The sequence below is a fragment of the Littorina saxatilis genome, linkage group LG9, assembly GCF_037325665.1.
Source record: "Littorina saxatilis isolate snail1 linkage group LG9, US_GU_Lsax_2.0, whole genome shotgun sequence".
NCBI classification, from domain to species: Eukaryota; Metazoa; Mollusca; class Gastropoda; order Littorinimorpha; family Littorinidae; genus Littorina; species Littorina saxatilis.
Genome location: NC_090253.1, coordinates 51,249,598 through 51,263,068, shown reverse-complemented (window position 1 = coordinate 51,263,068; position 13,471 = coordinate 51,249,598). Strand labels below are relative to the sequence as shown.

The following is a 13,471-nucleotide window of genomic DNA, read 5'->3' as shown; positions in this document are numbered from 1 at the left end:
TTATGAGGTTAGTGGTAGGACTGGTTGGTCCGGTGTCAGAATAATGTGACTGGGTGAGACATGAAGCCTGTGCTGCGGCTTCTGTCTTGTGTGTGGCGCACGTTTTATGTCAAAGCAGCACCGCCCTGATATGGCCCTTCGTGGTCGGCTGGGCGTTAAGCAAACAAACAAACAAACAAAAAAATAGTTGGTTAGTATTCTAGGTCTGAGGATTTGTGTGTGACTCACAATCTTCTTTGACAAGCAACCATTTTAGTAATAAATGTATCTGGTATAAAGAAAAACATTTAGGAATAACAGTTAATTATCCTCATGCCAATGATCTTGCTGGCCAATTCCAACACTACAAAACAGTATATAACTGATGAAATCTTGCGACCATGTTGATAATGACTGTGCCAGCGGAAAAAAATTATCAAGTTTTATTGAGAATGACAACAAGAAATATCATTTAAACATCTGATAATCCGCGTGTGTAAGATATGGTTTGACCAGATTTTGAAATATATAGGGAAAACATACAGCCAAGAACAAACTGGCCTGTGTGATTTGACTTTGGGCTTGTTAACATTAAGATTCTTATTTTTTTATTTGGTTACCTTTATTATTTTAGAAAGACTTTTAGATTCTATGATGAAATCACTTTACGTATGACAGTGATCCACGCTAATTGCAGCTTCTAGCAGAATGATGATTAACACCTGTTAAGCAATTAGCAATTTATAATAAATGATAATTGATTTGCAAAATTTTAGTTATCACCTGCAATTATCAAGAAAATGTAAGCTGGTGTGCTTTATCTGAAAAGCTTGAATGCACATATCTCATATTTTACACGTGTGTGTGTATGTGCATGCGTGTGTGCGTGCATGCAGGCCGGCCGGCACATGCATGTGTGTGTGTGTGTGTATTAAGAAAAGAGTGAGAACATTTCCTGCCGCTAGGGTTTATTTCTCTTTTTTTCCTTCATTTTTTTCTCTCCTCATTACATTTTTGTAAAGTAAACGACAAGAAAAAGTATGCTATAATTCACCCTCTCTTTTTATATTTAGTCAAGTTTTGACTAAATATTTTAACATCGAGGGGGAATCGAAACGAGGGTCGTGGTGTATGTGCGTGTGTCTGTGTGTCTGTGTGTCTGTGTGTGTGTGTAGAGCGATTCAGACTAAACTACTGGACCGATCTTTATGAAATTTGACATGAGAGTTCCTGGGTATGAAATCCCCGAACGTTTTTTTCATTTTTTTGATAAATGTCTTTGATGACGTCATACCCGGCTTTTCGTGAAAGTTGAGGCGGCACTGTCACGCCCTCATTTTTCAACCAAATTGGTTGAAATTTTGGTCAAATAATCTTCGACGAAGCCCGGACTTCGGTATTGCATTTCAGCTTGGTGGCTTAAAAATTAATTAATGACTTTGGTCATTAAAAATCGGAAAATTGTAAAAAAAAAATAAAAATTTATAAAACGATCCAAATTTACGTTTATCTTATTCTCCATCATTTGCTGATTCCAAAAACATATAAATATGTTATATTCGGATTAAAAACAAGCTCTGAAAATTAAATATATAAAAATTATTATCAAAATTAAATTGTCGAAATCAATTTAAAAACACTTTCATCTTATTCCTTGTCGGTTCCTGATTCCAAAAACATATAGATATGATATGTTTGGATTAAAAACACGCTCAGAAAGTTAAAACAAACAGAGGTACAGAAAAGCGTGCTATCCTTCTTAGCGCAACTACTACCCCGCTCTTCTTGTCAATTTCACTGCCTTTGCCATGAGCGGTGGACTGACGATGCTACGAGTATACGGTCTTGCTGAAAAATGGCATTGCGTTCAGTTTCATTCTGTGAGTTCGACAGCTACTTGACTAAATATTGTATTTTCGCCTTACGCGACTTGTTATGTGTGCGTTGGCACATGAATTTCTTTCTTAAAGCCTCAGAAGCACTTTTTTTTATTTTACAGGCAATATCCTGGAGGCTTCACAGGGTCCTTCATCAAAGCGCAGTGATTTTGCAATGCTCCAGGCGACCTTTGACTCGGTCATCCAGTCACACTATCACTCGGCGGCCAGTCACGTTGCTTTCCGCCTGGTCCACTGTCCACAAGTGTGCTCGGACACTCTCAACCTACTGTCCAGGTCTGTATGTGGTCACAGATCTTGGTGCATTTATCAGCCTGTCTGTTTAAGTACCAGAAGCTTCTTATCCATGAAAGATTTAATTACCACACATTGTAATAACAGATTTTAACCCTTGTTGGAAAATACATGTATAAACATAGGTGATCTATTTCATGTGTGTGTCTGTGTGTCTGTGTGTGCGTGTGTGTGCATCTGTGTGGGTGTGTTTGTCTGTGTGAGTGTGTGTGAGTCTTTGTATGGGTGTGTGTCTGTGTCTGTGTGTGTGTGTGTGGGTGTGGGCGCCTCTGTGTGGGACTGCCTCCATGTGTGTATGTCTTTGTGTGTTTAAGCTTCTCAAACAGTCTTGCACATTTAATTGCAAAACGTAACATGTCACAGAATTTGTATTTTTCGGAATACTGTACAACACACTGTTAGCATGCTGTACTCCATTTCAATTTTTATTCATGCAGACCTAATCATTTGATACTTTTGTCGTCAGTCTTTCTCCATTCAGCTATGACAGCCAAGCCAGCGCAGACGGCAACATAGCGGCAACACAGGACTTTGTTCCTTTGGGTGCCATCGCTCTCTTTGCGACTTCGTCCGCCGACTATCAGGAGTACGTCAATGCCGCTGTTTGCCGCGCGAACACCGCCTACCATGAATTCCTCAACTCTGCAGAAGGGAGGGGGTTCACGGGGCAGGTGGGTTTGGTGGAATAGCAGACCTGTTTACCTTTACCATTTTGGAGTCATTCATTACTATTTTAGTTCAGATTTTGGGCAAAATATACTCAGAGTTCACTGTGGCTACAATCGTCAAATGTGCTTGAAATGAGGGTGTTGCCAATGTTGGCGTCGAAATAACCACTGGATTACTATTTTGTTATTCATAATACTATTTTTGACTTCAGACAAAGGTTTTGGGGTAAACAGGTCTGGATAGGGGATTGATTATGTCATTTTCAGGCTAGAGAATTAACTTTTTGGGCTGCGATTCTCCAAGCAAAGAGATTATTGTCCTAATTCCCATGAGAAAGGAAAAAGAATCATGGGCAGGGGAAACAAATGTGTTGTAGAAAAGAATTGGGGAGCAATCTTTCCAAGTCCTCTTCCACTACATCCACTTTATTTTGTTGACAATAACACGTACATACCAGATGTGCAACGTCACCCGCAGCTGTGTGTGTTCTAATTAGCTGTCAGGAAACTGCCATCAAACTGCCTTTAAAACTGCTAAATTTGTACTTTCCCCCTCCTGATTTCAGACTGCCCCTTTTAAGATGCTGTGTTTCTCAGATTATCTGTTCATCCGTCAATTTAATTAACCCCCGTTTTAAGACTCCCTTGGGGATGTAGCTCAGTCGGTAGCGCACTGGATTTGTATCCAGTTGGCCGCTGTCAGTGGGAGTTCGTCCCCACGTTCGGCGAGAGATTTATTTCTCAGAGTCAACTTTGTGTGCAGACTCTCCTCGGTGTCCGAACACCCCCGTGTGTACGAAAAAGATCCTGTAATCCATGTCAGAGTTCGGTGGGTTATAGAAACACGAAAATACCCAGCATGCTTCCTCCGAAAACGGCGTATGGCTCATGGCGGGGTAAAAAACGGTCATACACGTAAATTTCCACTCGTGCAAAAAACACGAGTGTACGTGGGAGTTTTAGCCCACGAACGCAGAAGAAGAAGACTCCCTTCTTTTTCAGACCTGATTTTTCTCAGATTTGTGAAAATCTTAAAAAGGTTTTCACTGAAGTAATAGATTGATGGGCTTAACGTCCTCACAGGAAGATATCCTATAAGGGACATGTGTGTGATGATATGCTAAAGCATCGTGCACTGAATCTTCATCAGATATTTATGTATGTTGCAGACATGTGTTCTGGCCGACTCGACAGGCTCCATGCTGACGTACGACGCTCTCACTCGCATGCACTCTCCTTTCCTGCGCGGAGGCAGCCACTGCGGGAGCCATGAAAGCGTCGACGAATTTCACGACGAAACGCTCAAACCAGCCAGCCCTAAAATCCTTGAATCTGAAAGTCCGAACCTGAGCCATAGCGACCCTGACCTTCTGGACAACGAGCAGCCGCAAACTGTCGAGAGACGTCCGCGAACGGAGCGTAGCAGAAGCGAAGTCTCCCCTCCCAAGTCGGGCGACTGGGCGCGCACTGATTCCCTGCGCTTTCCGTCCTTCCGGAATTCGGGGCGTCTCAGTGCAAGCTGCAGTGATCGGGGGCCGTCTCGACGAACAAGCTCTGGAAGTAACTTTGACGGAGGATACGCCCAGTTTGACTTTGACGTGTCCGACTTTTTCATGTTTGGATCCCCGCTGGCGCTAGTGTTGGCGTACCGACGTGTGTTTGCCGGAGAGGATAGGAGTTGCCCCCCTTTGCGACCGGCGTGCCATCAGGTGTATAACATGTTCCACTCCAGCGACCCCCTGGCTGTTCGCGTGGAACCGCTCATGAACGACAGTTTCAAGTACCTGTCGCCGGTCAATGTCGCTCGCTATTCCAAGTTCCCTCTGGGGGATGGAGAACCGGTACATGTTGGTGAGTGGTACTTGTGCATGCTGTTCATTTTGCCTTGGTTCTGCGCATGCTGTTCATTTTGCCTTGGTTCTGTGCATGCTGTTCATTTTGCCTTGGTTCTGTGCTTGCTGTTCATTTTGCCTTGGTTCTGTGCATGCTGTTCATTTTGCCTTGGTTCTGTGCTTGCTGTTCATTTTGCCTTGGTTCTGCGCATGCTGTTCATTTTGCCTTGGTTCTGCGCATGCTGTTCATTTTGCCTTGGTTCTGCGCATGCTGTTCATTTTGCCTTGGTTCTGCGCATGCTGTTCATGTTGCCTTGGTTCTGTGCATGCTGTTCATGTTGCCTTGGTTCTGTGCATGCTGTTCATGTTGCCTTGGTTCTGTGCATGCTGTTCATTTTGCCTTGGTTCTGTGCATGCTGTTCATGTTGCCTTGGTTCTGTGCATGCTGTTCATGTTGCCTTGGTTCTGTGCATGCTGTTCATGTTGCCTTGGTTCTGTGCATGCTGTTCATTTTGCCTTGGTTCTGCGCATGCTGTTCATTTTGCCTTGGTTCTGCGCATGCTGTTCATGTTGCCTTGGTTCTGTGCATGCTGTTCATTTTGCCTTGGTTCTGTGCATGCTGTTCATGTTGCCTTGGTTCTGTGCATGCTGTTCATTTTGCCTTGGTTCTGTGCATGCTGTTCATGTTGCCTTGGTTCTGTGCATGCTGTTCATTTTGCCTTGGTTCTGCGCATGCTGTTCATTTTGCCTTGGTTCTGCGCATGCTGTTCATGTTGCCTTGGTTCTGTGCATGCTGTTCATGTTGCCTTGGTTCTGTGCATGCTGTTCATGTTGCCTTGGTTCTGTGCATGCTGTTCATGTTGCCTTGGTTCTGTGCATGCTGTTCATGTTGCCTTGGTTCTGTGCATGCTGTTCGTGTTGCCTTGGTTCTGTGCATGCTGTTCATTTTGCCTTGGTTCTGCGCATGCTGTTCATTTTGCCTTGGTTCTGTGCATGCTGTTCATTTTGCCTTGGTTCTGTGCTTGCTGTTCATTTTGCCTTGGTTCTGTGCATGCTGTTCATTTTGCCTTGGTTCTGCGCATGCTGTTCATTTTGCCTTGGTTCTGTGCTTGCTGTTCATTTTGCCTTGGTTCTGTGCATGCTGTTCATTTTGCCTTGGTTCTGCGCATGCTGTTCATTTTGCCTTGGTTCTGCGCATGCTGAGTGAAATTAGCATAGGATTTTGTTGTGTGTTTCGAGAAACTTCTTCTTCTTCTTCGTTCATGGGCTGAAACTCCCACGATCACTCATGGTTTTGCACGAGTGGGTTTTTACGTGTATGACTGTTTTTACCCTGCCATTTAGGCAGCCATATGCCGCTTTCGAGGGGAGTTTCGAAAAACAACTTCTATTGGGAAAAGTTTTTTGTGATACCGTTTACTTTTGAAGTGTTTAGGGTGGGAACTTTTATAAGTTGCATTTGGAGTAACTTAAGCAGTTGGAGTTGCATTTTCCTTGTGTATTTGACAGCATATTGACATAGATGGTATGCAATCAGAGTAGTTCAGTGTATGTGTAATGGTGTGTGTGTGTATTTGTGTGTGTGTGTGTGTGTGTGAGACAGTGTTTGAGTTGTCTGTAACTTATTCTTCTTTTCCGTCTCTGTTTCCGTCTTCTTTTTAATCGTCTATCTCTGTACACTTTGTCTTTCAGTGGAGGCGATACAGACCAACCTGAAGCTGTTCACTGACTGCCCGCGATCGTCCACGTCCCCCGGCCACCCTGTGCTACAGCGACAACTCAGCAACTCCAGTATGACCTCTGTGACCTCCGGCCTGGGGGAGAACACCGTGTCCGCCATCACCAACGGTCAGTACATTACAGTGGAATCATCCTGCATTTTGATCACCTTCATCTGCATTTCTGACTGGGATTAAACTTCACACTGTTAATTTCAAATACAATTCTTTGTTGTAACTTGCACCATTGCCTCGACCCCCGTAAGTGCCCCACTAAACAAAGAAAGTCTCTCTGGATTCCCAGCGAGAGTTATAAATAGAACATTGTGTAATTATTTATAGTTTTGACTGGCAGTATTTTATTTTCATGTATATTATCTCTGATACTTTTGTCCCCATCTGAAACTGAAAGCAGTATTACTATTTTGATGTTGCAGTAACCAGCCGTTGGTGGGGCAGCAAGCGCATGGACTACGTTCTGTACTGTCCCGATGCACTGCACTCCTTTCCTACCAGTGCGCTTGCACCGTTGTTTCACTCCAGTTTCTGGGAGTCCACTGATGCTGTCGCCTTCATTCTCCGACAGGTATGATCGAGTATTTTTTTTCTTTCTGATAGTCTGTCTGTCTCTCTGTCTGTCTGTCTCTGTCTATCTGAATTCATGTATTTCACTCCAGTTTCTGGGAGTCGACTGATGCTGTCGCCTTCATTCGCTGACAGGTATGATCAAGTTTTTGGATGGAGGGATGTCTGTTAGTCTGTCTGTCGCTGTCTATTAATCTCTCTTTCTCTCTGACTCTCTCTCTCTCTCTCTCTCTCTCTCTCTCTCTCTCTCTCTCTCTCTCTCTCTCTCTCTCTCTCTCTCTCTCTCTCTCTCTCTCTCTCTCTCTCTCTCTCTCTCTCTCTCTCTCTCTCTCTCTCTCTCTCTCTCTCTCTCTCTCTCTCTCTCTCTCTTTCTGTCTATTTCTGTCTTTCTGTCAGTCTCTCTCTCTTTCTCTTAAAACTGGCGGACCTTCCCAGAATGTACTGTGATAATGTGTGCATCAGGTGCTGCGACATGACGTGACAGTGGAGGAAGGGGCGGAGAGAGGGGTGACAAGAACCGCGTCATTCAAAATGACAAAGCCGAGAGAGAAGTGGCTCAGAAGACGTACCACCATCAAAGTTAGAGTGAGTATTATAATTACCTGCGTCTGTTTTGTTTCTGTCTGCATGCACAAGGAGTTTCTGTTAATACATTTGAGAATGAGTTTGTGTGTGTGTGTTGGTAAGCATTCCAGTAGGTGGCTGACCCAAAAATGAATGCAGAACTAAGGAAGATCTCAGTCACCATCATCTACCGGAACTGAATCATTGGTTCAGAAAAAAAACCCACACCAGGCTTTATAGAATTCACATGTTGTGACTAATATTGGCTCTCTTTCCCAGAGCAAGCAAGTCAGAACATTCGTCGTGTAAAGATAACGCCTGCTATAGTAGAAGGCCACAGAGATAAATTTAGTGTTGCCTGATGCGTCATTGGATGTATATTACAGGCACGAGGGAAAAAAGAGGTAATCTGTCGCGCCTGCGATGTGGGCCTTTAAGTGGTCGATCACCACACATATGACAGGGATTTGACGGGCGCTGTGGCGGGGTGGTAAGACGTCGGCCTCTTAATCGAAAGGTCAAGGGTTCGAATCCCGGCCGCGGCCGCCTGGTGGGTTAAGTGTGGAGATTTTTCCGATCTCCCAGGTCAACTTATGTGCAGACCTGCTAGTGGCTTATCCCCCTTCGTGTGTACACGCAAGCACAAGACCAAGTGCGCACGGAAAAGATCCCGTAATCTATGTCAGAGTTCGGTGGGTTATAGAAACACGAAAAATACCCAGCATGCTTCCTCCGAAAGCGGCGTATGGCTGCCTAAATGGCGGGGTAAAAACGGTCATACACGTACAATTCCACTCATGCAAAAACACGAGTGTACGTGGGAGTCTAAGCCCATGAACGAAGAAGAAGAAGAAGAAGACAGGGATTTGGAATTTCAGGGGTTTGGTGTGAGTTTTTTTGTACAGTGGAACCCCCCTTTTAAGACCTCCAAAAATCTAATAATAATTATCTTTCTTTCTTTCTTTCTTTATTTGGTGTTTAACGTCGTTTTCAACCATTCAAGGTTATATCGCAATGGAATAATAATTATCAGGTCATACAAAAAAGGAGGGAGTCTTCAGATGGGGGTAATTCACAGAGTTAGGAACAGAAAGGTTGTTTTCGATTCATTTTGTTGGTCAAAAACTGCGCAAACCCACTTCGATTTCTGAGCAGACTTTGGTAAACGGAAGTACTGAGCATGGGTAGTAACTCTAAAAACATCCGTACGTTTGATTTAAGCAAACACGAGTTTTGAACCTTAGACCAATTGCTTTATCTGTGTGAAACAACTGTATACGCAACCAGCAGTGCAAGATGCTCGGCTGTAGCGACTATATACGCAGCCTGTCCTGGATGAGTTAAAAGGGGCGTTCCCCTGTACATGCAGTAACGGGGAGCTTTTGGTATTTTGCAGAACCTGCAGCAGAATCACAGGGCCAATGATGTCATCGTGCTGGAGGATAAAGACCAGACACTGGTTGCGCGTTTCATGTACGGTTCTCTGGACATTGTGTCTCTTACAGGGGAAAAGGTATGTGTACTAAACGGTTTGTCAATCATTTTATTCTTGTGAAAATCTTCAAAAAATGAGGCAGAGCCCAATTTTTTTAATGTTTGTGTGTGTTGCTGTCCCAACACCTGTTCCTTGTCCCGGTGTGCTCTCACACCGCCCCGTCCGGCACTCGCTGCTCCATCCACATCTGAATTTTGTTCCGCATAGCCCAATTTAAAGATCTGATGAACAATGGGAAGTAAACTCTTACTAACTCTATTACACACGTCGGATGCATTTTGAGTGCTTACTTCCCTTTGTGTATCAGATCTTTTATTCTTGCTAATCGATGCAGTAGAATGTCTATGCCTTTTGATGTTTCTCTGATTGATAGAACAGATCCAATACCTCTGTTTTTCTCATTGTCTGCAACTGCCTGTCTTTATGTATATCTGCATTTCTGTCAATGTGTTTGCAGTCGTAATGTTAATGTCGACTTTCTGCCTCTCTTCCTGTACGTGTCTTTCCACCTGCTCCCTTGGCAAGATGAAAACAGTGATGAATGCTCACAGACACTGACACACACACACGCATGCACGCACACATGCACACACACACACACATACACACGAATACACACACATACAAACACACACATACACACACACACACAAGCATGCATGTATGCACGCACGCACACACACACGCACACATATAACACACTCACTCACTCACTCACACACACACACACACACACACACACACACACACTACACACACACTACACACACTGACACACACTGACACACACACTTCCCCCCATCACACACACACACAACCACCCCCAACCACAGCCAACCAACCAACCTAGTACCAAACAAACATAACTTCATACATCATTTTTGAACTTTCCACCAGGTGGATGTGAACGTGATGACTCAGCCCCCGTCAGGCGACTGGGTCCACCTGGGGACGGCAACTACCGACAGTCACGGCAAGCTGGTCTACACTTTGACCGATGACCAGCGTCTCAACAACGGCATGTACCCCGTCAAGTGCATCGTCAGGTCAGTTTTATCACTTTGTTGCTAAATCTTAACCTTGCTTCCCAGGTTGTTTAATACCCAGAGCTTCACAAATGTGTCTATACTGGAATCCCCTTTTAACACTTTGTACCCCACCTATGTTGAGCAAGTTTTCTTTAGCCGAGACCAGCTGTGCTGCAGCAGGTCACTCAGAATTGTAGTAACTGTGTAGTAACTGTGTATCAACACGCTGGAATGCAGGCGTTAGATGGACGTTACAGCAAGCGACTGAAGCTAACAGTCTGAGCGGATATATCCTATACCTGGTCAGATAGAGCCATATGAGTGGGTACGGATATATCTGTACCTGGGAGACAATGAGTTAAAGGGACAGGGTCTTGAAATGCCGCGTATGATTTACAGAGGTCATGAACAGAAAGTCTTAGAAAGCAAGGTCTTAAAAGGGAGCGTGTCTTAAATTGGGGCGATCTTCTTCTTCTTCTTCAGCGTTCGACAATGGCTGTGGGGGGGATCTGAAAAGGAGGGTTCCACTGTATCTCTGAAAGTATTAGTACATTTTGTAATTAAGGTTTTGCTTGAAACTTCATGTAATCTTAGAGCTTCCTACTTCTTCTTCTTCTGCGTTCGTGGGCTGAAACTCCCACGTACACTCGTGTTTTTTGCACGAGTGGAAGTTTACGTGTATGACCGTTTTTTACCCCGCCATTTAGGCAGCCATACGCCGTTTTCGGAGGAAGCATGCTGGGTATTTTCGTGTTTCTATAACCCACCGAACTCTGACATGGATTACAGGATCTTTTTCGTGCGCACTTGGTCTTGTGCTTGCGTGTACACACGGGGGTGTTCGGACACCGAGGAGAGTCTGCACACAAAGTTGACTCTGAGAAATAAATATCTCGCCGAACGTGGGGACGAACTCACGCTGACAGCGGCCAACTGGATACAAATCCAGCCCGCTACCGACTGAGCTACATCCCCGCCCAGAGCTTCCTACTTACCTAACCTTTCAAAGGATTTTGTTCAATGTAGCAAACAAATACATGATGACATGATTTCAACGATAAAGTTCGAATGATGTACGTGGGTTGTCGACGACCCAAATTGAATTTAGGAAGTATAACCTATTTTCCTGCAATCTATTTGAATGCAGTATGAAGCTCATTTTGTGGATTATTTGTTTTCTTTTATTTCCCAGGGGTGATCATACCTCCGTGGACTTTTTTCTGACGGTATTGCCGCCCAAGACAGAGACGGTGGTGTTCAGTATCGACGGTTCCTTCACGGCCAGCGTCAGCATCATGGGTAAAGACCCAAAAGTCCGCGCCGGGGCTGTGGATGTCGTCAGGTCAGTACGGATGAAAGGGAAGATAATGGTGGAATTTAGTTTTGGATTAATAATAGTAATAATATAATGATAATAATGGAACATTTATATAGCTCTTATCCGCAGCTTGAAGCGCTTTACAAGTTCAATCAAAACACAACACTATATATAAAATTAATACAATTTGTCTCAAATGGAAAGGAAAATGCTCATCAAAGAGCACACATACATGCATGTGCAATAATACTTAAAGAATCAAATTGTTAAACAGCGCACCACTGTATGCCCAGTCTTTAAAACACGTGAACAAACACATACAACAGACTGATACTCACAACAAGCACACATGCTTGTGAATAATCTATCATTTGTATTTGTCTGTCTTGCTGCTAAACAAGTGAAATTACTTTTGCCCTTAAGCTTTTGCAAAGTGGTGCCGAGCCATTGTTTGTCTCACAGTGTAGAGGTTTATGGCTGAATTGTTAAACTTTAGCACCGTGGAAAGGTGAGTCAAACTTACATAAGTAAATGATAAATTTGGCAAATGTCCTGAAGAAAAAATACCTGGCAATATCCCTGCATCAGGTCACAGGATTTGCCATGCAAACAGTTGACCATCTCAGGTAAATCATCCGTGAGTCACATTTTTAGATTAGTCACAAAAACGTACTGAGGCCGATAGGTTAAAAGTAAATGTTTGGTTTCGTCCCGAATTAAACATTCCAATAATTCCAATTTAACCCTTCTTGTTTGTTTTGTTTTTAGTGAATTGTGTTTTATCATTACCTTGTTCTTTCCTCCCTGTTACAGACACTGGCAAGACCTGGGCTACCTGATTCTCTACGTGTCGGCGCGGCCTGACATGCAACACAGGAAGGTGGTGGCCTGGTTAGCGCAGCACAACTTTCCCCACGGCATGGTCTCCTTCATGGACGGCCTGTCCAAAGACCCTCTGAGGCAGAAGTACAACTACCTCAAACAGCTTCAAACTGAGGTGGGTGTTTGTTTCTGTATGTGCACCCTGATGTATCATGGACCGCCTGTCCAAAGATCCTCCGAGGCAGAAGTACAACTACCTCAAACAGCTTCAAACTGAGGTGGGTGTTTGTTTCTGTATGTGCACCCTGATGTATCATGGACGGCCTGTCCAAAGACCCTCTGAGGCAGAAGTACAACTACCTCAAACAGCTTCAAACTGAGGTGGGTCTTTGTTTCTATATGTATGTGCACCCTAATATTATCATGGACAGGAATTAGTCTGTTGTTTTTGTTGAATCAGCAGTAGTGTAACCAAGTGGCCATGACACACTCTAATAAGCTTTGGAGGCAAAGCCATGCACGTCAAACAGGAGTTTGGGCTAAGTTGATTAAGCCCTATACAAATCTGCTGTTGCTGAACTCATTGAAGAGCATACCAGAAGACAGCAGTAGCCAGACCCCATCACAAACAGCTCCCTACATCTGACAGCAGTAGCCAGACCCCATCACAAACAGCTCCCTATGTCTGACAGCAGTAGCCTGCTGAGACCCCATCACAAACAGCTCCCTACATCTGACAGCAGTAGCCAGACCCCATCACAAACAGCTCCCTACATCTGACAGCAGTAGCCTGCTGAGACCCCATCACAAACAGCTCCCTACATCTGACAGCAGTAGCCAGACCCCATCACAAACAGCTCCCTACATCTGACAGCAGTAGCCAGACCCCATCACAAACAGCTCCCTACATCTGACAGCAGTAGCCAGACCCGGGCATCACAAAAAGCTCTCTACATCTGACAGCAGTAGCCAGACCCCATCACAAAAAGCTCTCTACATCTGACAGCAGTAGCCTGACCCGGGCATCACAAACAGCTCCTTACATCTGACAGCTGTGCAGTACTCTAACTGACGTACAAAAAGTAAATTGTAAGGGGTTTATTGTCCGTCGGGTCTTAATTGCCTATATTGTACATGAATTGGTTTATACGATTCGAGTTTTACGCCCTCACGGCTTTTTGATGTTTGCGTGTTTAGGTGGTATCAACCATCTGCACTTATGGTAGAATGACCAAGATCTTTAACGTGCCATTGTGGTGACACGGGGGTG

General features: G+C 44.3%; 1 protein-coding gene and 1 long non-coding RNA gene across 2 annotated transcripts in view; both read left to right on the top strand.

Annotated features, from left to right (window-relative positions):
• LOC138976412 (uncharacterized) overlaps nucleotides 1-13,471 on the top strand; it is a 556,176-nt gene that overhangs the window by 444,667 nt on the left and 98,038 nt on the right. The window lies entirely within an intron of this gene.
• The window catches only part of LOC138976391 (protein retinal degeneration B-like), a 32,263-nt gene that overhangs the window by 6,897 nt on the left and 11,895 nt on the right, over nucleotides 1-13,471 (top strand). Inside the window, exons 3-12 of the mRNA XM_070349242.1 lie at nucleotides 1,979-2,153; nucleotides 2,638-2,842; nucleotides 4,009-4,690; nucleotides 6,364-6,519; nucleotides 6,827-6,975; nucleotides 7,437-7,559; nucleotides 8,935-9,051; nucleotides 9,931-10,079; nucleotides 11,254-11,403; nucleotides 12,193-12,376. Of these exons, the coding sequence (XP_070205343.1) occupies nucleotides 1,979-2,153; nucleotides 2,638-2,842; nucleotides 4,009-4,690; nucleotides 6,364-6,519; nucleotides 6,827-6,975; nucleotides 7,437-7,559; nucleotides 8,935-9,051; nucleotides 9,931-10,079; nucleotides 11,254-11,403; nucleotides 12,193-12,376 (2,090 nt within the window). The remainder of the gene's footprint in view (nucleotides 1-1,978; nucleotides 2,154-2,637; nucleotides 2,843-4,008; nucleotides 4,691-6,363; nucleotides 6,520-6,826; nucleotides 6,976-7,436; nucleotides 7,560-8,934; nucleotides 9,052-9,930; nucleotides 10,080-11,253; nucleotides 11,404-12,192; nucleotides 12,377-13,471) is intronic.